This window comes from Hyposmocoma kahamanoa, unplaced genomic scaffold, assembly GCF_003589595.1.
Source record: "Hyposmocoma kahamanoa isolate Upper Pololo Valley unplaced genomic scaffold, ASM358959v1 192, whole genome shotgun sequence".
Taxonomy (NCBI): domain Eukaryota; kingdom Metazoa; phylum Arthropoda; class Insecta; order Lepidoptera; family Cosmopterigidae; genus Hyposmocoma; species Hyposmocoma kahamanoa.
In genome coordinates, this window is record NW_020653719.1 from 7,672,640 (window position 1) to 7,699,131 (window position 26,492).

General features: G+C 34.3%; 1 protein-coding gene across 4 annotated transcripts in view; it reads right to left on the reverse strand.

Annotated features, from left to right (window-relative positions):
• LOC113226628 (hypoxia-inducible factor 1-alpha) overlaps positions 1–26,492 on the reverse strand; it is a 128,210-nt gene that overhangs the window by 79,714 nt on the left and 22,004 nt on the right. For all 4 annotated transcript variants that reach the window (XM_026459336.1, XM_026459335.1, XM_026459333.1 and 1 more), the window contains exons 2-5: positions 17,093–17,280; positions 12,367–12,539; positions 4,411–4,581; positions 752–975 (exon numbers count right to left, since the gene is read on the reverse strand). In XM_026459336.1, coding sequence (XP_026315121.1) covers positions 752–975; positions 4,411–4,581; positions 12,367–12,539; positions 17,093–17,280 — 756 coding nt within the window. The remainder of the gene's footprint in view (positions 1–751; positions 976–4,410; positions 4,582–12,366; positions 12,540–17,092; positions 17,281–26,492) is intronic.

Consider the following 26,492-nt stretch of genomic DNA (forward strand, 5'->3'; position numbering starts at 1 on the left):
GCTTCTACTGCTAAGATTGCATATCAAAGGAAGAGTAATTTATAGGATAATCTATGGAAGAATAGGTAACATATCTGTCAATCAATGTCAACATGTAAAAATATTAAACACGAAATAAAAATGTTTATAAAGTGAAATTGATGAAAATTAGCAGTAGAAAAACGAATAGCAAAATTCGGAGATAGTATCAGTACGATAGAATATGCCAAGGTCGGGAGATCAGACATGAAAAGTGAGTAAATTGTCAAAGTGCGAGAAATAGTCTACAATAGCAAATTTACGTAATGTAGACACTAATATTTTAGTAAATATTAGTTCCGAACTCTTTCAGGAATCAGGAAAAGTAAGGGTGTTTACTAGAAAACGTATAATGAGAGAGATGATAATGATAGGAGTCCCTATTTTCACACTAAATGGGGGCTGTTGCATTTGGTGGTGTGGGAAGCATACATCTAATTACAAAACAATCGGAATCACATTTCATCGGTAATTAAATATTATATATGTAATTTTTGAAAAGCTCAAGTTAAACTGGTCGATTTGAAGTGAAACAATTGACTACACCCATCAATTGTTTCGAATTCGGGCTGGCCAACCGGAGTGCTGTTGTCACCGTAATGATTTGGCAGAATAATTTTCAAACAAATTAAATGACATTTCGTCTCTATTTCTGGTTATATACTCGATGGCCTTCTCCAATTAAAAATCCGACTGTTTAAATAATATGTTCAAAAATATCCAAAACACTTACGCTTTATCAGTATATGTGAACTTCATATCCAAACTATGCTGTGACAGGAAAGTCTTGCAGTCCAGTGGTATTTCAATGTTAGATGGATGCGGTATAGGACGACCAACGGCTACGAGGGCACCACCGTTGCTTTTCTTGTCGTCTTCATTTGTTTTGCTGTCGTCGTTATTGTTTCGTTCGTTTTCTTTATCTTGTGACAGCATGTGGCCAGTCACGTGTATAACCTGAGGGAATTTATTAAGATGATATTAGTATATATAACGTTAAGGACGAATGGCTAATATCCTATATTTATTTAAAGTAAAAGGTGGCCCAGTTCACTGCCCTGAGCTTCTCAGTAACATTGGTTTGCGTCTTCCAATGGCTTCATTACGACATCCTAGTACGTCATGTTTGTTTGGCGAAAGTAAATTATAGACGAAATCCCTTCTTCATTAGAGCGAATGAGTGCTATAACAGAATAGCAAAGCAGCACGATATTGACTTTTTCAATAATTCAGAACAACTTAACTACTACTACAAACGACTACTCTGTAATCTGTCTTTTATTCTTTCAATAAAAGGTAATCTAAGTAAGAATTATCTATGCTTAGTTGGCATAGCGTCTGTCACGGTTTGCTAGAAGACGTCGGTCCGAATCCAGCCGGATCGAAGGATTTTTTTTTCTAAGTGTTCCATCTTTGTATTAATAATTATAACAAACTGGTGGAGTAATTGCAAAAAAAAAATTGAATATCAATTCAATAAAAATTTAAAGAATTATCTGTTTGATTTTTTCTTCGGAGTGTTTGTACAGTACCAATGACAAGTTAAACTGTTAATTTATCTGTGGAAACTTGATTGGCATCTAAATTTATTATTGTAACTTTTATATACCTTCCTGTTACTTTACCAAAAAATGTAAAATAAAATAGTGTACATTGAAGCCAAGTATTTTCATCAACAATTCAGCTAACTCAGCCATTTGATTAATTTTGTTCGGTTTGTTATTTAAACCATTTCTTCTACTAGTATTTGTTAAAAAAACTGAAAATAACGAAGGAATTCGACGTTGCAGTACAATTATCGCTTTCGTTATTATAGGCTTACTTACAGTGCAACACATCAAGCTTGAAACAATGAACTTCACACTGTGCTATAAGCGACATAGAATCGAATTTAAATCTCAAGTGTCTAATTTTTACAAAGATCGAACAGCCCTAGTTTGGCATACAGACGCAGTTTCGAGTCCTGTCAGATCGAAGACATTTTTCTTCGCGTTTCATTTTTGTATTAATAATTATAACAAACTAGTGAAGTAATTTAAAAAAATTAATACCATGGTAGTAAAACATTTGACGTGCTCTTGACCACGCCCCGTTTAATTTTTTCTTACTTTTTACAAGAGAATTTGTTGGGAAAGATGAATTCGGGTGCAGTTGGTATCCGGCTTTGCTGCCATGGACGCACGTGTTCTATTAAATTGTGGCGACATATCATATTATTTAATGACAAAGTCTACAATAGGCGCTTCATCTCCCCGAGAGCCTTTCTGTAACAAGACAACAGCTTTGTTGCCGAAAGGCTGTCAGAAGTGTGGCCAGCATACAACAGACTGGATGGTGTAACAGTGTATACAAAGAATATTTAAGTAGTTTGAATCTACATACGTTACATGTACAAATTAAAACATTACCATATTATTATGGTAAAGAAAAAACGGTTAATATTTATTAGTAAATATAAGTATTACGGACCAGATGGTATTCATCCAATTATAATTTCGAAATGTTCCGCAGATTTACTTAAACCCGTCACAAGTATCTTTAAACAATCTATGAGGACGGGAGTCATTCCTTGTATCTGGAAGAGGGTTGTCATAACCCCCAATACCTAAAAATGATCAAACAGATCAAATCACCCAGTACCGACCTATTTCTAAACTGTGAATTCTTGGCAAGATTTTGGAAAAGATTGTAACTGCGCAATTGTTCCATTCTGTTCAAAATTTTATCTCGGAACACCAGCACGGGCTTATGAGGTCACGTTGTGTCGAATCAAACATGATTCAATTCACTAATTACTAATTATTTATTGTGCGCTATGGATAATAACTTACAGGTAGACGTTGTGTACACCGACTTTTCCAAAGCATTTGACAAAATTTATCACAATTTGCTCATAAAAAAGCGTAACAAGATCGGTGTACATGGCAGTTTGCTTAGATGGGTCGAGTCATACATAGTCATACATAGGCAACTGAAGTCAGGCGGTTTGTTTGAGAGGTTACTGTTCTAAATTCCTGCCGATGCCTTCGGGTGTCCCGCAGGGTTCCCGTTTAGGTCCGCTACTGTTTTCCTTATACATATATCAACGATTTAGGAGACTCTTTGCACCACTCAAGTCATCTGCTTTACGCAGATGACACCAAATTTTATAGAATAGTAGTCTCTCCTAGCGATTGTGAGTTGCTACAGTCGGACATCGCAACTCTCTCAGAGTATTGTACCATAAATCAACTTTTCTTAAATATAGACAAGTGTAACATCATCACTTATGGGTATAATATATTGGGCAAGAAATGTCGAATACATTAACTTATACACTTGAGCATTCTATTTTGAAACGAGTAAGAACCATTCGAGATTTGGGTATTGTCATGGATGATCAACTATCTTTCAACTCGCACATTGATACAATACTCAGTCGAGCCTTTAGAAGCCTGGGCTTTATTAATCGCATTACCAAACCATTTAAGCAAGTCATAACATTTAAAATTTTATATTATTCATTCGTTAAATCCATACTCAATTTTGGAAGCGTGGTTTGGAATCCATTCTACCAATGTAATATCGATCGAATAGAAAGAGTCAAACGGAAATTCATCAGGATTCTTAATTTTCGTACTAGTAGTAGTTGAACCATACGAATACTCTCTTAGGCGTAATAAATTACTTACTTTACAAAATCGCCGTAAGAAATTTGACATAGTTTTTCACTACAAAATACTTAACAATATGGTTGATTCACCGACTCTGTTACCGCAGGTTAATTTTATAAATAAAGCTCGTTTACCAGCACGCCCCCAAGGTAAAATAAAAATTTTCGTACCACCACGACTCCGTAAGAATTATACGAGAAACAGTTATTTTCAACGTTCGTTATCTTTACAAAATAATACATTTTGTGACACGGATATGTTTGGTATCTTATTGAACAGATTTAAGGTAAGCGTCCACAACAAATTATTTACTGTCTATGTAACCTGAAGCCGGTTTACATCCCGGTTAATTAGTTTTGTTTTAATTTTCTCTAGTTCTAAGTAGTAATTTGTCTAAGCACCCATATGGTTAACCATTCGCTTTTGGTTCAAAAACGCGTTTATTTTGTATTCTACTTATATCTATATTTCAGCCCTTTTAGTACATGTTATTAATATTTAAGTGTAATATTCGGTACTCGTTGTCTATAGTATAGTTCAAATTTCTGTATTAATTCTTATTGTAATGACTGATTGTACCAAAAAAATAAAATAAAAAAAAGGTATTTTAAAGTATCCATAAGATCTTTGCGATTTAAACTCTAAGTGATACTGCAACTGTTATGGATAAGACTATAAAAAAAAGTTTTTCTTCTAGCTCTCTCTCTTTCAGTGTCTTTCAGAAGTTATCAATATTTACCTTATACGATGCAGATTTAATGTGAACATTTCTGCCCTTGCTGGTGAGAGTACATTTGAAGCGCAGCAGTAACTCGCGACGCCCCTTGTTAGTGGAACGGAGAGCCTCGCGGATTTCATCATGGTCGCATGGGTGAGTGAACTCAAAGACGCTTTGACCCATTATCTCCATCTGGAAATTAAAAGTAATGGATTTATTTAATAAGTTTTATAAGCATAACTGGTATTTAACTAGCGCTATCTTTTGTTGCCGCACATATAGTGTTTTCTGAGGCGAAAAAAAAAAACAATGAAAAGAAACCGTTATTTTTCTAGAGTACGTTTTTTTCTCTCTAAAAGTATGAAAATAAAAATATGACAATATGACAATTGTATTTTTTACTACATTTCCTCTTTTGTTGTTAATATTAGTCTTCGTAGATAAATTGCTCAAAATAAATGGGCAACACGCATAGTATTCCCTAAAATTGTGGAGAATTTCAGCTCGATTGGGCATTTTGTGGGATGACGCTATGTGGGGAAAATGCGGGGTTTCTAACATTTTACCTTTTTTAACCGACTTCAAAAAAGGAGGAGGTTCTCAATTCGACTGTATGCTTTTTTCTTTTTTTGTATGTATGTTACGCGATAACTCCGGTATTTATGAACCGATTTTCATGATTTTTTTTTGTTGGAAAGGGGTACTTCCATAGTGGTCCCATTTCATCTTCACGCATGAAGATTTTTATAAATAGCGCCTAACTTTAATTTAGGAGCAATTATTTTGATGGTTTTGTTTGCTATTTCTCCAATTCAAGGCCTTTTTCTCTCAATACACTTTAAATAGTGAGAATCGATTTTTATTATCTCCAGTGTCAAGTCCTGTATAGTGGCGAACTAGGGAATATGTCAATAAAACTTAGCAAATAGACGTAATACCACGTATTTTTGAGGTCGGTTTTTTTTTTAATCTATCGATTGCTGTTGCATCGCTACTTTGATAATTACTGATAAAAACACTGCTTATTTATTTATCTACGAGCGACATCAATATTTTTTTCCAAATCGCACATATCCCTTACATAGCAACATTTACATAGAATTGTTAGCAAGCCGCTTAGAATATTATTCGGTAGGATTTGAATGAAGGAAACGAAGACACAGAAAATTTTTATGGCATTACAAGTGTGGGTAAACACCTGTGACAGCAGTAACAGTAGTAACATCACAATGTGTGTGTGTGTGTGTGTGTGTGTGTGTGTGTGTGTGTGTGCGTGCGTGCGTACGTGCGTGCGTGCGTGCGTGCGTGCGTGCGTGCGTGCGTGCGTGCGTGCGTGCGTGTGTATTCTTCAAACAAAAGTTAGTGTCTTATATTATTTCAGTTATTCGTTTTTACTTTTTCTGAAAAAAGAACCAAATTTAGAAATACAAATTTTTCTCCTATATGTTTGCTATTTTCTTAATAAAATTTTGAAAAATTTCCAGCATTTCAAAATTTTTAGGACAATCGTTATTTAGTAATTTATTATGAACGTTTTATTCCAATATTGCTAATAACAATGTTTAATTTCCTTATTTTTTTTAAGATTCTGGTAGACCTGTTACGTGGTAGCAATCATTGTAAATAATTATTCAATGACTTATAAGTTTCGAGGTAAACAAGTGTTCACGTTAAAAGAAAAATCGGCAGTATTTTAAATTTATATATGAACACTGTAAAAATACACAAAGTTTTATTGACACGTCACAAATTTTAAATGAAAGTAAAAAAATATTTCAAATATATTTCCAGTAATATTACAAGTACAATTACAATTGCGTCAGCGTGGCATTAAATGAGCGGAATGTTGGTAGATTAACGGCACAAATTTATAGACCGAATATGGATGGAAGGGCTGGGAGAGGCAGACGTCAGGAGTACATATCAGATTGGGGATAAAGAAGGCCAGGTTAAAGAAGAGACTGATGGGAGTGGAGGAGGCGAAGGCGGTTTGTCAGGAGTGTAGCAGGTGGAGGTCCATTGGTGGGAAGCGACACACGCCTATCCATAATAGTTGCAGTGCCACTCAGAGCTTTAAATCGCAAAGATCTTAGGGGCACATCCGCCACTGTGCCCGTGACTCTGAGACATAAGTTGACAAGTCCCATGTGCCTGTAATTTCACCAGCACCTTTACTCTTCCAAACCGGTACGCAGTAATGCTTACTTTACTGCTTGGCGGCAGGAATAGGTAAGGTGGCAGTACTTCCCTGGGCGAACTCTTTCACAAGGACCTCCACTGCTACTGACGATATGTATGTAATTTTTTAAATATTGTGCAATGAATTCCTCTGCGTTATCTCGCACGCTTCAAAACCTACTCAATTACGACACAGTTTCGCCTTAAAGCGTGTACAATTCCGTGAAAGGTTCCAGATTACCTGTTTTCCTGTTCACTCCAAAATATTATTACTTCATTTATTTTCTTTTGGGTAAGATTTATAGCAACATTTATCACTGAGAACGTCTTCATATACAGGGTTATTTGAAAAATACTACACCCTCTTACTAAAACCTCCCAAGGCTGTTACTAACGTCATAAACCACAACTTTTGTTTTACAAAAATAAAAATATTTCAATAGATTGCTCTAAACAGTAATAACTCTGTGCAAAACGCAGGAGCGGAGCTAGGGGTCAACGGTGAAGACGTTTGCATCTGAACTTACTATCTTACCACCAAATATAGATCTAAAAAGTGTCAGATAGTACAACAAGAAACAAAAAAGTTTGTTTTTTATTGCTTTGTTAAAAGTCGTGGAATAAAAGTTAATAATAATAATAGCATACACACTCAACATAGCCCCGCAAAAGGGATACCCTGTGTCGCGCGTGCCATGGAGACACACATAGGACAACCACAAATTACACCCAAACTCACTAGAGAAATAAATGTAGGGCATACAAATATTTCTCCTGGCCCGGGAATCGAACCTGGGACATCTGCGTGGCAGTCCGGCATGGTAACCGTTCGGCCACGGAGGCAACAGGAGCAGCAAAATTGTTGTTTATGATGTTAGTAATATAGCCCTGCGAAGTAGTGTTTTACAAAGAACCTTGTATGTATTCCGTAATCTACATACATTTCGTGATACTTCATTCCGGAGCGAAACAAACAGATAGGATATTAGTGGCGTGAGTTGGTGATAAAGTTTAATAAATTCTTCCATTAACCGCATCATCTGTGACGTCATGTCGCTGAGCATGATCTACATGCGCGTGCGTCGTTGCTGTACGATACGGTAATAAATAATTTATGGTTCAGACTCGTTGACTGAGCGAATAGGTTTACATATACTGTGATGATTGTCCTGAATGCTTTTAATTATTTTATGGATGACAGATATACATACTTGCTTTACCAGTGCAGCAGGCAGAATCACTAGCACACTTCTATGGTAGTGTAAGTACGTGGAGATCTAAAGACTACATATCTAATTCGCATAGCGAGATTGTTTTTAGTTTAATTAATACATAAAAATAAGACATGAGTTTATATTTGTTTTATGGACTGATTGAGTGACGCACAACAAATGATGAACATAGGAAATAAAACTAACAGTCAGTTTTCAGTAAGGAAGACTGTACCACCTCAGTCAACCGTGACCATGGGACCTGTAAAGCACCCGAAACGTCGGTTTGTTTGAAAAAAAAAAACAAATATACGCGATTGAAATCCGGAAAAATATTTTCATTTCCTATGTGTAACAATCGCGAAAACCTAAGAACTCGATAAGTGATGAACAATGAAAAAACTTATTTATTTATGGATATTTATAGAGTTTACAAGCGTAAAAGAAACGCTTATCACGAAACAAAAAAAAAACAGATTTAGATCCTACTTGTCAGTATGCATTAGCACCGTATTCGTATTAAATTAGTGTTTTAGAGTATTTACAGGGTTATCATCACCACCATGCAGCATGTGATGCGCTATTTTGGTGACATTACACGAAGAGAAGCTAATAATAACCAAATGAAGTGTTTGAGTGACAGAGAAGGAAAATCTAGAGGCATGAATCCCAAAGGATAGCCAGATCAGATCTCAGAACAATTCAAGCTACCTGTCCGCGCCGCACTCCGCCAGACGACCGCTGATAGCAGAAAATTGGCATGATGTAGAGTCATGATCTTTAGCAATGAGTAAACGATTAAGAAGAAGATAGGGTCATCAGCAAGTCGGATGTTGACTCGTCATGACCATTAAATGTAGGTACATGTTTTCTTCACAAGGTTTGGACATAGTGCTGTTAGGGTGCCGAGACGCGTGGTTTAACCCTTAGAGGGGTTACACACGGTGACTTTTATCAGCGATGCATACAGTCGATAATCGTCTACCTTCACACACGCGCGCGATTTTAACCAGCGATTCAAACGCGCGACTGCATCGACGCAAACGCGCGTTTCACGAACGCGCTTTTGGATCGTTACAAAAAGTCGCCGTGTGTAACCACTCTAAGGATCGTATTCTAGAACTCTACTCATTGCTCAAGTCAGGATTTGACTATGGTTTAAAACACTCGAAATCATACTCAAGACCCTGTCATAAGAGTCGTATTTCCAGTGCTTAAAATCATACTCAGATCCTGACTTGAGCATTGAGTAGAGTTCTGGAATACGACCCTAAGACTACATTAACAAACATGTTTTAAAATATATATACGAATGGAATAACACAATAATATTATTTTATCATAAATAACGAAGTAAATACTTGAGAACAGTTGGCTAACTGTTTGAATTATTTGCATCAACTTCTACGATCAAAAACATTCAGTTCTTAGTGAGAATAAATGTTTTAAACCATAGTTCAATAGCAAATAAACACCATACCGTGGACAACAGAGCGTTAAAACGAACAATTTTCACTAAGTCCCTGTAAAAATCGCAAAAAAAAAAGAAGAGGGCTACCATCACGACTTAGATAGAAATTACAGGCACATGAGACGTAACAACTTATGTCTCAGGGTGACGGGCGCAATAGCAGTGCCCCTCAGATATTTTGTGACGCGTGTGGCTTACCATCATAAAAAAGAGATCATGAACCTCCACTTGCTACGGTCCTGAGACCTGACAAATCTTTTTTTGTTTTATAAATATAACGCGATTTGAGGGGCAAAACCCGTGCGCGTTGGTTTATTCTTAGTACTTGGAACCTGGCGTATTTTAAGGACATCTCCAATCGAGTCAAGGTCTAACTCTCCACACAAACCAGTTGATTTATACACATGAAGTTCTAATCTAAGCAACTCGACCAATACTTGCGGATCTGCAGGTTTTCTCACGATTTCAGAGACAGTAAAACCGACAACCTCGCTGTCTAAAAAGTTTGCGCTGTAGGACCAATTTAATTTAGGAAATGAACTTTTCTGGATTGCTACTGGTTGGGTGTTCTAGATAGTGCCACGGAATCATTTCTGTTGCTCTGGTACTTATAGTACAGGAAATTAACTATTTTACGGGTAATTTGTGTGGTTGACTGGCACATCATTGTTATTAACAAAAGTTGTTCGCATTATTGTTATTTAAAAAATTTGTTCGCATTAACCCCCTCTTCGAGAGTAACGACAATAAATTAACACCCAGTATACATATACTTTCTATAAAGACAGAAATAGAAGTATTCCAAGGTAAATAGTGTTTTGACCTCGATGTAGCTTTATTGTATTGAAAGATTCACGTAAACAAGTTTACTACTTGTATTATGTATCGGGTGCTAGCACATGTTATGTTGCGTAACCAACAAATATAAAAACAATTGTTATTTTATAAACAATTGAAGAAGTTACTCTAGATCAGATGATCTAAAGTCTTTGTCTGGCACGTGGTCTACTAATTATTTCTGTTATACGTAGACCTTTTGCCTTTCTAATATTTTTTATCAAGTTTATATTATTGTGTGTTTACAGCTGTTCTAGTGAGAGACTTTATAAAAAAATATGTTAAGTTTATACACTTATTCAACCGAATATCTTATTTGTTCTGAAATGTTTCAGTACTTTATAAGTATAATTCATGTCTATTAAAAGAAAGCATTATGTTTTTACATAGGTACTAATCGTCTAGTATGGATTATTCTTTATCTCATGCACCGTATATTTTTTCGCTGATGTAGACCACTTTGGGAATCATCGTTTTGGATATGGAACTATCAGTTCAAATATAATATTAAATGTACGCTTGCTGGCCGAAAACAACGCGGGTTAAGTATCTGAAACTCCAAAACAATTATATTTACGTATTATTTAAAAAAAAAAAACCTAAATGGAATCAACGTGAAAATAACAATGTACATATAATTTAAAAACTTAAGATGAAACATTAAGTATACAGACTGTATTAAAAATGTCCGATCATATTTCTTAGATAGTGTTTATTATTATGCGTTTGAAAACAAGTTGGAGTTTAGCCCTAACTTTTTATTACAATGTACATTATTTATTATATATAGCAAGTATTACATCGAAATGCTGCTATATAATGCTGCAAGAGTTTCTTTTTGAAATATCAAAAAGAAACTCTTGTTTAATACGCGTAATCACAAAAAAAAATTATGAAATCAAGGAACACTTAAGTGTAAAATTATATGAAAACTGTAACGCGGTAGTTAACAAATTAAAATGTAATGTAGTTAAGCCCACTAAAGCCCTTTTTATAACTAAAAACAGTCCTGTGTTAACGGTAATATCAATTTTCATGACATGGTAGTTTCTTCCTTACAACTTGTCTCAGCGCTGTTGTAAAAAAGCATTACAAAGACAAATATTGTCATCAGCATGTGCGTCAAACCGTTGGTATAAATAACATAAAAATTAAAATACTTAGTTAAGAAGTTTAAATATTTTAAGCAGTCGACGTTAATAATGTAATTTGGTAATATCTTACATGTTATCAAATTTCATTCTATTTTTGAAATATTCAGTGTTATTTTTCTTTTTTCCTTGTATATTTCTGAAATAATTTTATTATGATAATGATAAATTTATTCGTATGCAATTTAGAGTAACAAAATATTTTTGCTAGCACAGTAAACTTAACTGAAGAAGCTTAACTTTATTGCAAATTGAGAGAATAGAAAAAAATCTTTGTTATTACACAAATTGTATTGAATTTCCCTGATACACTTCATACAAATTTTATTCAATCAATTGTTCAATAGATCAAATGTTAAAGTAAGTAAGTACAGCCCTATTGCATCTTCTTTAATGTTAGTTAGTTATTAGGCTTTGCTCTATAAATGTACTATTTTATTATTATACTGTAACTACTAAATTTTTGTAGGTTTTAAAATATCTACTGCTTTAAATCTCAAAGACATTTTAAAATAAATTTTTACAAGAAAATGTGAAAAAGAAGTGATGCACTCAAAAATATCAGAGATAATAATGTGGCAAAAAACAATGCCAATTAGTTGATCTCAAACTAGAAAATTGCCTGTACTATGAGTACTAAAGCAACGGGATTCCCTCCGAGGCACTAGCCATGCACTAGCCAGAACACCCAGACTAGAACTAATTTAAAAAAGTTTATTTCCCAAATTGGGCCTACTGGGTATCGAACAGGAACCTCCTTATCTAGCGCCCACGGTGCAAACCGTTGGGCCATTGAAGTGATCAAATCAGATCACTCGCACTATAATTCAATTCAGAACTTCACAGGTTAACTGGTGGCATGAACTCTACTAATACAAACCAATGAAAAGCCTTTGAAGTGAAACAGTCTAAAAATTTTTATATAAAAAGCCTTCACATAGAGAAAGGTTATTAATAATAATTAAAGGTAAAGGTTATTATTATCATAGTGTCAAAAAAATAATTACTAAATTTTTTAATTTCCAATATAGACCTATATTGTAAATTAAATCCATTAGTGTTGCAAGGAACAATATACCCAGCGGTGACAGACGGTAAAGAAAAAAAAATTAAAAGTCTAGAAGCTCACCTGAGATACTCCAAGATGATCAGCAATGTTCTCGCTACAGTAAACAATGTCGCCTTGCTGTGACAGCGCCATCACGAAGCCGTCCAACGCCTTCATGTATGACAGCTCTGATGATATCTCCTCAAGGTCTTTAGGGTTTTCAATTTTCGGCTCTTCTGGAGTACCTTTAGGTACTGGAAAGGGAGACAAGTCGATAAATTAGACTATTGTCTAACAATAGCAAATTGACAGTTAACTTTCAACTTGGTTTTATAAAATCAACAATGTCTAGTCAGGTAGGGTACGAGGAACACCGGGGAAGAGGGACTTGACGCCTCAACTCATAATCTCAAGAGTTTAGCATTATAGTCTCTCGGTCGATAAAACAGACAAATAAATCAGTTTAAACGATTTTAAAGAGATGTCGCTACGATGTTCCAAATTCAAATGGCAGAAAAAGCAAATTTAAGTTACGTGTACAAATACTGTTCCTCTTAGTCTTTTCAAGGAAGAGAAACGTTAGCACAATTTCTACGTTTTCGGCAAATACATCGTATGTATTGAATTTAGCGTAATGATTGTTAAAACATGTAGTAGCTGACAGAAAAAGACAAGTTTAGTGTACTCCAAAATGTTTGTCAAACTTTGTTTATTCTTCGTAGAGTTCAAAACGTTTATCATTTGGATTCATCCCTAGCTTGCCACCCTTAGAAGTGGAATATTTTCTACAAATTTAAATGGGACCACTACTGTGGTGCCCTTTCCAACTAAAAAAGACTCGTCAAAATGGGTTCACAAATCCGAGTTATCGCGCAAAATACGAAAAAAAATTTTCGAATTGAGAACCTCCTCTTTGTTTAAGTCGGTTAAAAATAAAGTATAACCTTACAGAAAAAAAATTTAATTGTAATTTAAATTGTATTTTCAAGATAGACGAACAGTTCTGCAACATCAAAATTCCAAATTTAATACGAAACCTTGTACTCTCTCACATTGTATTCTGACAATAATATTCATTGAATAGCACAACCTGCAGAAGACCCTGGCAATATTCTAATAAGTAATAATCATTATAACTTTTTAATGATGATTATAATATTACTTTTTAATAAATACGCTACACCTTGAACACCAACAATAATGTTTAAATGAGAAACGGCTTATACATATAATACGATGTATCTACGTACTTACGGCATAGAAACCACAACTTTAAGAAAGACATAATCATCGTCGAATCGAGATTAAAAGAAACTTAATTCATGTTACAATAAAAAACAATTAAATGGCCTAGTTCAAGAAATCCTTTTAGCGATTATATTATATGCACGAACTGTGTCCGTCAGGGGGGCTGGACCTAACGATATATACAAATCAAACTGTGCTCATTATTCACTACCTATTTTCTACTATTTAGTACCTTTATTGATATATTTTATACCTTTGCGCTAACGGAAATATTAAAGAAATAAAGTGGCCAGCTATTCTGACGTCAAGTTGGCTGGACCCTTTACGTTTTTCATGGTTCTAGCAGTACATAATTTACTTTTTTTATATATAACTATTCACTACCTATTTCAAATTTTTATTGAATCAATTCTTTTGTGTGAAATTTTTCCACTAATTTGTTTTTATTAATAATTATATTTACAACCTAGTTTCTACCTAAACATACTTTTTTTCACTATTTTAGGAAGCTTCTATAAAAAGTTATTTAAAAAATAATAATAAAACGCTTTTGCAAAAGGTATCTACGACATAATGGGAACGCGCCCTAACAAGTCCGTCATGTTTAAAAAAAATGAAAAAATTGTTTCAAAGACAAAAAAATTAAGAGTGTGTGGCGATGGCACCAATGATCGATATTTTAAGGGAAGGGGTGGGTCTTTAAATTTGAAATAACTTACAATAGTGATTAGTTTACCCGACAGATATAATCAGCCGCCGTTAGTTAATTGAAAAGGCACCTGTGACATTTAAAAAATAAATTATGTATATTGCCGCGATCATTAAAAAACACAGAGTCACTATTTTTATTTTTCCTAAATGGATAAGGTATGAAGTTACCACAAGAGAAAGGTAGATATTTTTGTAGTTTCATTTCTTTAAACATTATTTTTTCGGTTTGAGTTTTGTCACAAGCGCCCTGACTACTTCTTGGCGTGTCAACACTGACGTTTATATTTGAGAGGACCAGTACTTAGCGACTGAGATAACATTATCAGTGGCGTTGTACAGGTCCTCGCATGTGCAGCTACACCTGCACACGTGGATACGTCCTTTCTAATAATGGTGGCAGTGATCCTCAAAAAAGATTACGTTGTAGTATGTTTCATAAAAAGGCTATTATAATTGTTAGTAAAAAAATCTAACCTACAATTTCTCTAAATCACCAGTAACGAAACACCAAAAATCCATTGATTGACGACTAACCAGTCATTGACACTCACCAATAATAAGCACCCACCAATTGACCTTACCAATAAAAAACGTGTTACTATGATAGAAAATTTTGTCGTAAATTTTATTTTATATTAATTTGGAAAAAAAATGTCGGTTAATGGAGCCACCGCCTTACAATATCCAGATACTAAAAAATGAACTAGCTATAATATTCGAAAACCAATTACAGAATAAATTTTCATAATAGGTCTACAATTATTACGAAATGGTAATTGTGATGATAAGTGTAAAAAGAACATAAAGAAGTTTCGTAAACAAAGTCACCTACCTCACTTTAAATACTTGTAATTGCAATTGTTTTCCCGGAAAATGTGTACAATGGATAAACAATTCTACGAAGACTATTTTAAAACACAAGAGGTCTTTACATAGGTATACGTTTAGGTTATAAGGCAGAGTATCAATGCCAATATTACATTGTGGCTAGTACATTATGTGGCTCAAATTACATAGTCGCGGAATGGAATGGAAGCGAATTTATGTAATAAAATTCTACATAGCATAATGAACTTTATGTCAATTGTGTAATGTGCAAACTATGTAGATACAAATCGGGAGCAGGAATTCCCGAGACTGCACGAGAACTCTCTGGAAGACGCGCGAACTGCGTTTTGGCTCGTATCTAGTTTGTAGGTTTCACATTTAATATAAAGTTCATTCCGCTATGTGCAATTTCGTTACAAAAATTCGCTTCCATTCCATTCCGGGACGATGTAAATTGTTATTTACTATAAAATGCAATAAAATTCATGGTTGTTGACTAGTCGTCATTTTCGAGTTTATCTATAAAAATTTAACCAATAATCTTGGTGCATGATCCTATATAGACCATCGGATCTAAAATCTCGTATATTTGTTTGTATGAAAATAATTATTAGTGAAAAAAATATCCGCAAATACAGCTTCATTTCTAAAGTTATATGTATACTTAGTTGCAAAAAAAATTAATCAAAACTAATCTACAATCTTTACTTACTATAGGAAGTTATTAAAAAAACCACGTCATATTAGACGTAAACAATGAAGACTGACATCATTTTATTTTAAAATTTATATGACTCGGCAGACTTTCATATGAAATGAAATAATTCTAATTTGCAAGCAAACACGGTATCAGGTTTTTTACCACAGTATGATTTATTTCTTTTTTCCCGATATTTCGGTACGGTTACAGGCTTTATTGAGGCCATTTATCTATTATTTAAATAAATTCTGGCAATATTATTAAAATAAACCCAACAAGTCGGTAAGGAGTTGCTATGCAATATGGTCTTTACGATGAAATCATAACTTCAAGCTTTTGTGATGTAAAGAATTAGTACTCGTCACAATAGTAAATTACGTCCATTGGTGTTATAAAGCATGATACGAGGTCAAAGGTCGTGCTAATCGATATCCAGTAGATATCGATTATTAATACAGCCAAGTGGTGGAAACCCACAACGTGAGTCGTATACTAAGAAAAAATAATATTAACCTACCGAGCTATAAAAAGAGAGAACCGTAATGAAACATTTCAATAATAGTGGAACAAAACGAAAATACACAAATCAAAAGTGTCTATGGATTAAACACGTTTTTGCTAATTATTGAAAATGTGATATTTAACGAATTTTTTTAACACCAATGGATTTTTGGAAATGTTTTTTTTTTTGAAATTCAAATTATATAATTGACAAAAAATCCAACAGTATTTAAAAAACCTGAAAAACGTGGTTGATCTTTTGTGTAGTTTATTCTAAATTTTTCAACGGGGACGAATTGACTACGAAAGGGCCGCAAGCAAGCAACTTACAATTATAAGTACGATTTAGAATTGAGGAAATTGGACGTAATGAAATATAAATATTATTCTCCGTAATCCTTATGGCCAAAAGGATTTATGCTTACGTAACCTATTGCATTAAATCCAAAACTACCCCTAACTGACCACGCAATTTAAGATTCCCTAAAAGACGATAAAAACCGCATAGTAAAGTGTTAAGGGCCTTGTAAAAAAAAGTAAACACGGGGATGAAAGTAGGACGGATAAATTTTTCAACACCCCGAGGTTTGCATTGGTTAAAATAATCACGTAACAACATTGGATCGGCATACGATTTGTCGGCTTTACACATTCTACGCAGCTTTTTATAAATTAACTTCCTGATGAATTAAATGACATTTAATTCTAAAACTAGTGTTTTTAAGATAGGTCACTATTCGAGAAAGCCATCAATATGCACTTATGTTAATTTTAAGTTAGAGACCGAAAAATTAAGTAAAGGTATCGGACTATACTTACAAAGAGAAACAACATCACGAACGCGTAAGTAAGATATTGCCAGACGCATAACAGAAGCCTTGTCCAGTTGCACTACTTCTTCTTTCTTAGCTGGCAAAGCAGCAGTCAGTTCAGCGAAAATCTGCATCTCTTTGGTGCGGCGGCACCGGGCTGCCACACGAGATTTCTCCTTCCTCTTTTCATTATTCCTGTAAAAAAAAACAAATAAGACTTATATTAAAAATTCCTGATATAGTGTGTAGTGTTTTTTATTATATAGTGACGACAGATAGTCGTGCAGTTTAAAGCTTGTATATTTAAATGAATGTTGTTCACACATAAAACAACACGATTAAAAGTTGTTCCCGACTTTTTGATGTTACGACGACAGACTGTCGTGACAATGGGTACAGCTAGAACGACAGTAGCTCGACGATAAATAAAATGTCACGATAAAAATGTGTTAACAGATAGTCGCAGCATCAAACGATTCTGTCATGCAAACAACAACGCGACTGCCGTGAACCGATAAATTGTTGTCACGATCTAGTGGGAACAGCTAGATACGACAGTCGATCAACGATAAAATAAACGTTCACGACACGTCACGACAGATAGTCGTGATGTGGGAACAGGCTAGACGCGACAGTCGTCCAACGATAAATAAAACGTTACGACATAATGGGGAACGCACCGTAAAAAGTCAATAAAATATATATTCTTTAATGCACCAAATAAAATACATCAGAAATATTAGATTAACAGAAAGTGAGCAAAGGTTGACTGTGGTGGATATACAGATGCTGATAGTGCTAACAACTCGTGGAATTTTATGTGTCAAAACACGATCAATCTTCTGTAAATAGTTGAGGAGGAGTTGGGTAGTCTGCAGACTGTCCTGATTGCAGCATGAGATCTAGGTTACCATATTATACGTTACTTTGCTGTACAAACAATGTCGTACATCTTTAGGATGTGTAGAACTTAAATGATATTTGTAAAGTTGTAGATATGTTCTCTCAGAGTCATAAAACATTTATGAGTAACTGTTCACTAATACTGAGTTGTGTTTGGTGTAGTTTATTTAATTTTTTTTATTGCTTTTAAGAATGTAGTAAATTTTTTCCCCATTCAAGTCTCACTTTAAAGTTGGAAGTCAAACCCTTTTTAATGTATATTTCTTATTCAAAGGTTACTACAACAACCATAGCTGTAAAAGGAATGCAAATTTACTTACATTTTTTTAATGTACCTGTTATAGTTAAGTTAATAGTTTGTGTTTTTTATAATATCAAGTAACGGGACGAACAAGTCGTCCGCCTAATGGTAAGGTACACGCCTATCCTTAATAATAATAAATACGAGAGACTATTCTATACCACAATAAAGATTAAAACATAGCAGAATTTAAAAAAACATCTTGTCTCGTCAGTGTTCTCGCAGGAACTAAACTAACGTCATTTCTCTAAATTACTCATTCTTGGTCTGTCGGAGAGCGTCAGACGCGGTAGCGCGAAGGCGCGCGCTGGTTCGAGTCCAGGGAAGTACCGCCACCTTAACTATTTCTGCCGCCAAGCAGTAATGTGAGCATTACTGCGTTCTGGTTTGAAAAGGTAAGGGAAATGGTGAAATTACAGGCACATGGGTTTTGTCAACTTATGTCTCAGGGTGTCGGGCGCAGTAGCAGTGCCCTAACATCTTTACGATTTAAAGCTCTGAGTGGAACTGTAACAGTATGGACAGATGTGTCGCTTACTAACAGGTGCACGACAAAAGGCGGACAGGCGAAGGAATTTTTCTTTGTGTTAGATCTTTGTATTAATAATTATAACAAATTAGTGCTGTGATTTCACAAAAATTATTGAAAATCATGGTAGAAAACATCGTGATAAATTATTAATAATTCTATAAACTCAATATTACATTTTTGGTCTGTGTTAAACATGGACTATGGGCCTTACCATGAACTCTTATTACGATTCAGTTTAGGACCTAAGATGAATCGTTGTGAGACAGCGCTACGTGAAGTGTATATCACCATCCCGCTTTTTTGTCGTTACGAACCTATACTGAACTGTAGTAAGAGTTCATCATATGGCCCTATATCGTCTAGTTTTAACACAGTTTTCGTGTAGACAATTTTTTTTTATATGGACAATTTCATTACGGATTATCTCTGAAATATAAAACAGACACAAATATCGTTACAAATGGCCAATGATCGGAAAAAAGAGTACAATTATATAAACTTGAGAATACACCAAGAGTTGATAAAATTACTTCCATCTAAAATCAGGCAATGAAAACCAAAATAGTAAAATTTTTATTTACAATTACAAACTTCTAAATACACTACTGTAGTAAAGTATTTAATACAGTAAAAATATAGAACAAAACACAATACAATAATTCCAGGTTAACTCTTTGAGGTGTTAGAATTACTCTACGGAGATTTACTTCCAAGAAGCTAAGGTGACTCAACTACGAACAATACAAATTTCAGTAAATAATAAATTAAATTAAAAATAAATTAATAAAACGTTTTGAAGTACCTCTTCTTGATTCCACTAAGTTTATTACTGTCTGGGATGCACATATTGAATTTATAATCACCGATTGAAACTTTTCATTAAAGACAACCGAACAACACACCACGAAACCAACAAGCGGTGTGCTGGTAATTATAAAATATTCTATATAATTAATTCGTCATTAGGTTAAAAACAGTAATATTGGTTGTTCCAAATAAGGTAGTCACAAGGTGCGTCACAAACGCATTTGGTAACAAATTCTTCGGCTCGTTTGTCTGGTTTATAACGAGGTACTTGGCGTCGCCCTTCTGATAGTTTTGTTTGGATATCTCTAAATTGTTGTACTTTGAACTCATTGGAAGATATAAAGTGTTCTATTATTTTTGGAAAATTTCTTTGATCCTGTTTTTATTTTGCTATAGGATTTATTTACTTTTAAGTGTTTAGTTAATTTTATGATAATGTTATTTTATATAGTCGAGACTGAGGAATTAACGATTGAAAATCTTCCAAGAGATTTAAAAGTTTATTTTCTTAAAGATACCAATCTATTCGTTTTTCTTCTATGTGAGACCACCGCCAAATATTCCGCGCACCATAATTAAAGACCACGACGCCTCAAAGTATTTCTTGAACATTTTCCTGTTTATTTATGCTTCGTTCTCTTAAAACGATTACCGAACTATTGCCACTGAACGATTTATCTAGATATATCCAAAACCAATGTAGCCATAATATACTTGTGCAACCATTTCGAAAAAGCAATGTCGCAACTGCATCGATAAGATTGTACAATCCAGTCACCAGGATATATGTAAATATTCTTATCAGGGTAGACCAAGCTAACGATAAACAGGCATTATTATCCAAAACGTCGAACACTGATAGGATAAAAACCTTGACGCAAAATAAGATACTAAATACAAACAAGAATATATTAAATGTATTGAATTTATTTTCAAATATTGATACGATATAACGAGGTCTAAACATCCGACTAATCGCAGACTAATAGTGACTCAACGCAACAAACTATGTAAAAAAAAACAATACAATGCCAGGCTATATAATTTGTAAAGCAACAAGGTGAAACTTATAAAGATACATGACGTCCGAAAGACCGTGTGCGTGGTGTGAATGATAATAATTGGCGTCAATTGAATTGAAATATTGAATGTAAACGATCATGACGACAGATAGATATGCAAGTTGACTGCAAGGGTATAATTTATGCCTGACATCTTTGGAAGACCATAGTGAGGATTGTGAAGCCACCGGTCGCATTACATTCATTCGAAAGTCAAGTCATTCTCAAGTCGCAAACATTAACGAATAAGGAAACGTACAAAGCTCGAATCAAAGATCGAATGAGACAACTCACAAAATAATCGCAAAATTCGGTAATATTTAGAGGGGGCAAAACTTTATCTTCTGATCGATAGTTTTATTCTAATATATTCTAAATTATAGGTTCTTAACGCTTTATGGTATGATTATTGTGTCGATTGTATTTATAGTTAGAATCCACGCAGCACTTGCTGGTGTTCCTCTCGTGACCACACATCTGTAAATGGGAAAGATCTAAACGCGGCCACAAATAGTGCAATCAAAGTGGCACCATTACTGCAAACTCAACGTAGTGCTAAAATAAAAGAAGCACCGACTCAATAAGAAAAACATCGACACTAGAGATAGGACGAAAGCGAAATGGATAGACATATTGGGTAGATATATTGTACGGAAGAAAATTGCTTTATTAAGAAAATAAACTATGATGCTGATTACATTGTTCTGTTTTGACAACTTAAGACTATAACATGGTGTTTACTTTAACACAATATTTGTAATCCATTTGACTTTTAACCTCTTAATGTCTTCGTAAGATACAGTAAAATATAATTTAAGAAAGCCATTTGAAACTCAACTTGATATACTTAGTCTATCGGTTTCGACTTCACAATGACCCCAAAATAAAATTCAATGCAAATATCATAAGCAACGAGTATAAAGTAACCAAAAGTAGAGCACGAAAAATTCTGCATGTCTCTATAATAACAAAACCCACAAAAAATATGATTTTTGACATGCCACTGATGAAGCCGGTGTCCGATACCATATCAATCTGTCATATTCACTTGACATAAGTACCGCGGCGCGATAACTCTAAATCTGACACATCGCGCGCGCGGCGACAGTACATTGCGCGCCGAGCATGGCTACAAGACGACAGCGACATGTGGGTCAGTTTTATTACATAATCGCTTTGTGCGGTATTTTTACAACCACAAATATTGATCGCGGTATGCGGTGTTAATATGTTAGTGTTTTATTTGAACCCTCTAAATGTTGATAGGTAAACAATTAAATGAATTGGTTTAAGACAGATAGATAACGCCAGTAAACAGCGTTAAAAGTAACCTGTAATTACTATTACGTGAAAAAAGTCGTTATTGTAGTATATTCTGAAAAAAGAAGCTTCTCAGAATAAACTGCAGCAATGAGACTTTTCCATACAACTAGTAGAGCTCCTTGTGAAAGAGTTCGTCCAGGGAAGCACTGCCGCCAAATAGTAATGCTCACATTAATGAGTTCCGGTTTTGAAAGCTGCCGTAAAACTACATGGGCGTAGCAAGTCTTTGTGACAAGAATGGCACTGCAACTGTTGTGGGCAGGCCAGGCGCATAACTTGTTCGTCCCGTCACTTAAAATCATAAAAAATAATAAAATATTTGTAAAGAACAAAAAAGGCAAAATACTTAATATCATATCGTTATGTCTCTCCTTCAAAATATTTCAATGACAATTTCACAAATGATAACGAGTATCATTTCAAGTACTGTAATTTTACCGATACATTATTGAAAATAAGGGAAAAGGGAAACTGATTAAATCATAAGTAAATATGTTGCGCGGTACGCCCCATACTCATAACTGAGATGTACTAATGACAGTATGAAAAATAATGTTTACTGGATGGTTTGGTTCAGTTCTCAATGACCTCACTGAACAAAATCAGTCAAGAATAAATGTTAATTGTTTATATTTAGTCTCTAGACACTTCTATCATTTTTCTGATATCAAATTCTTGATTGATTAAAATCAATATCTACAAATTATTGGAAAGATATAAATCTACCATGACGACCTACTCAGTGAATTTGTGATGTCGGTCCTAAAATAATCTCACTACAGAGTACTAAAAAAAACCGACCTCTAAAGTACGTGGAATTACATATAATTACCAAGTTTTATTGAAATTGGTTACCGGAAAATGCACAAACCTGGATTGACCCCCTAGTTCGCCACTATACGGGACTTGATACAGGAGATAATAAAAATCGGTTCTCACTACTCAAAGTATATTGAGAGAGAAAAACGCTTGAATTGGAGAATAGCAAAATCAACCATTAAAATAATTGCTCCTTATAATAAAATTATTTATAAAAATCTTCATGCGTTAACAGCCACCCTTGGTGTATGATTTTCTTCACAATTAAATGAGATCACTATGGAGGAACCCTCTTTCCAACAAAAAAAGAATCACGAAAATCGGTTCTCAAAAAACCGAAGTTATCGCGTAACATACATACAAAAAAAACAGTCGAATGAGAACCTCCTTTTTTGAAGTCTAATGTAAGGTTAGTAAGGTAAGGTAAGTTTAATGTAAGGTTTTTCAAGATAACAAAAAACTAAGTAGGTACTTTACCAACGCAACGAAAAATGAAAACGAAAGGTTTTTACCTAAGTTCAAGAATATAAATAAGCATTTTTTTTTACAAAGACACATAGAAAGTAACGGAAAATATAAATATAGAATGTCAATTTACGTATGCACAATAGATGATGATTATGGTGATATGAATTCATGAATAAGCGTAATAAGCAATATTTATTAAATGATACGAATCAAAATATATAAAAATAAGATTAGATTGGATTTTAAGTTCTTGTTAATAAATTTTTTTATTGAGAGGTATTTCTGTTAATAACAACAATTAATTTTATATTTATTTAAATAAAATATTTTTTTAAAAAAAAAACAATAATAGTTTAATTTGCGTTTGAACAAATCGATACGGCACTAGAAGAATTAAAAATTGCATTATCCTTCGAATGCTTTGCGCGTCTTATCACAGATTCCTTAATAGTTACTACGTAACAGATACATTACTTTCATATAAAATCGAAAATACCTACGCTATAATAGCCCATTAAATGTGACTACGAGGTAAAAGGAACCTAACCACGTGCTCAGAGAGGTGAAAATAAAGTTGCTAGCCGTGTGCAGTCTCGCGGAGCCGAATGCTCATAAATGAAACACTTGCAATGAGCGCTTGCGCCGACGTCGGCGCGTCAGCGGTAAGCATTTCTCGCGTAACTTTGAGCGAATGACAGAGCCCTGGTTTTATTATGAAGTAACGAGATATTGAGAATTGGGCGTGCGCTGTAAATCCTTAAGTAATGCCCACGATACAGTTTTCGCAAAGCTAAGACGGTATTCAATTAAAGATTTATGGACAATAACTTCTATAAATCTTATGAATTGCTCTTACATCATACCGTCCAACAAGTTTTTACGCTTTGAACTGTTAAATTAAACAAAAAAGAAAAAACAAAAATGTATTTAGTACATCTCCTCTCATCCCCACGTCTACCCGTGACACTCAGATATTGATGACATCTGATCGGCACAGTGATGTACAGTCAAGAGCACGTCAAGCTTGACACTTCGTACTTTGGACCGTTCTTATCGTAAGTGGCATAGAGTTGGATTTTAAGTCTTAAGTGTCAAGCTTGACGTGCTCTTGACCCTGTACAAGTTGCCCTGAGACTTGAAGTTAATAAATCCTTAGTGCTTCGCGGCAGAATTAGGTATAGTTATAGTATTTGTCTAGACTAATTCTTTCACAAGAAGTTCTGCTGCCACTAAAAAGTAATTTAAATATAATCACTTAGCAACACTATTATCTTCTTCTGTAGAATTTGCACTTCAATTGAAGGACTTTGTCTAGAAAACAAGCACCTATTTAAGGAATGACAAGCGGTTATCGCGGCCTGTGATTTCAACGTACGATTACCGAATGATATTTTGTGACTAAATACACAAAAGCTTATGCTTACCTTACAAAGTAAGAACAGTATCTGGTATCTAGTATTAATAGTATATGTATAAAGTAATAATGATAACTCTGTGCGGTAGGGTGAAAAACGCAGGAGCGAGGGTGGAGTTCGCCGTGGAGGACGCTTGCACGTTTGAACTTTAAACCTTACTACCAAATACAGACCTAGAAACTGTTAGATAGTACAACAAAAATGTAAAAGTTCATTTTTGTAAAATTTATTGTTTTGTAAAAAGTCAAGGAATAAAAGTTGTTGCTGTTAATAGTATCAGTAATGAAGTCCCACGAGGTTCTTACTATTTTACAAATAGCCATGTCTATTTTATAAAATAGTAAAAAAATATAGTCAAGTCATTTCTGTGAAAATCATGTGGGGATATAGCCTATCGCCGCCTAATATACTCCGGAATTTTACCGACCTCATTAGAAAAGTTTTATATTTGACTTTCCTCATGAGATCGGTAAAATTTTCATAATCATTCCGAAATGGTCAATAATTCGTGAACGTGTCTGCGGGTAACCTCGTGACGCGAAAAGTTTGACTGGTAAGTATGTAGGAGAAACGGTGGCTTAAACGAGAACTTTGTCAAAAGTGTGATAGATAATTAGCAGAATTCGTCCTAGCTTTGATCCAGAGCTAGGTAGTGGTCAAGAGCTAGTCCATTTAATTAATAAAAAAAAAGAAAAAAGAAACTGTTAACTTAAACGGCAACGTTGTGGTTAGTCTAACAAAACATAAATCAAATAGCATTTTTCGAACAAGACATCGATCAGATCGGTGTTAATCGAAAATGAAAGAATTCGTACGAAATGGGAACTATTTGAAAGAAAAACGGGAAGTATTTTGAAATAAAAACGGAAATTATTTTTAAATAAAAATGGAACTATTTTTAAATAAAAATGGCTACTAATTTTAAATTATTAAAGTTGATGGATCTGCCTTTATTCGTTCGGTTGTTATTTTGATAACCTTGAAAAGGTGGATTTCCAAAGAAACTTGTTGAATATCAATCTAAACAAGATTGGGTTGAAAATAAACAATAATGGTTGAATGATAAAGATTCCATTTACGAAGGGTCGACATTTCACATCAAGATAATCCAATAAATTATGATAATTAAAACAAATATCGTTTGCATACGACGTAAAAAGGCTAGGAAGATAATAAATAATAAAATAAAATGTTTCGAGAAATATTTTCTTCAAATGTGAATCGGAGCACTACTGAGGTACCCCGTTTCCGACAAACAAAAGATTCGTCGAAATAGGTTTACAAAAGTCGGAGTAATCAGTCAGAACTGCTAGATGCTAGCAGAGAATAAAGAATAAGAGAACGGACACTCTCCGCCCCTCCCTAGTTTTAGATACCGCACCACGCCCCGCACATTGCCGGTCACATTGACTGAACGACAACAAGGCTGCCGGCGAGCCGTTGTAATGCGAAGACGGCTTTGATATTTGAATATAGTTTTCATTTATTCATTACGAAACTTGTACGTTAATATAAAACATCATTTTACGTTACTATTTATAATGGTCGTGAATTGTGCTGTATATGGTTGTTTATCATCATTTTCCGAAAGATAAAAACGAAGTAAATAAAAAAAACTTATGTCCGAGATTCATTCAGTTATTGTTTTCTTCATTTATTTACTGCAGAGATATGTATGTATAAGAAATACAGATTTATTATATCAATATAATGAGACGCCATGACTTCGCGAATTTTCTATTCGTATTACCGATCAATATTACGTAGGTAGTGAATAT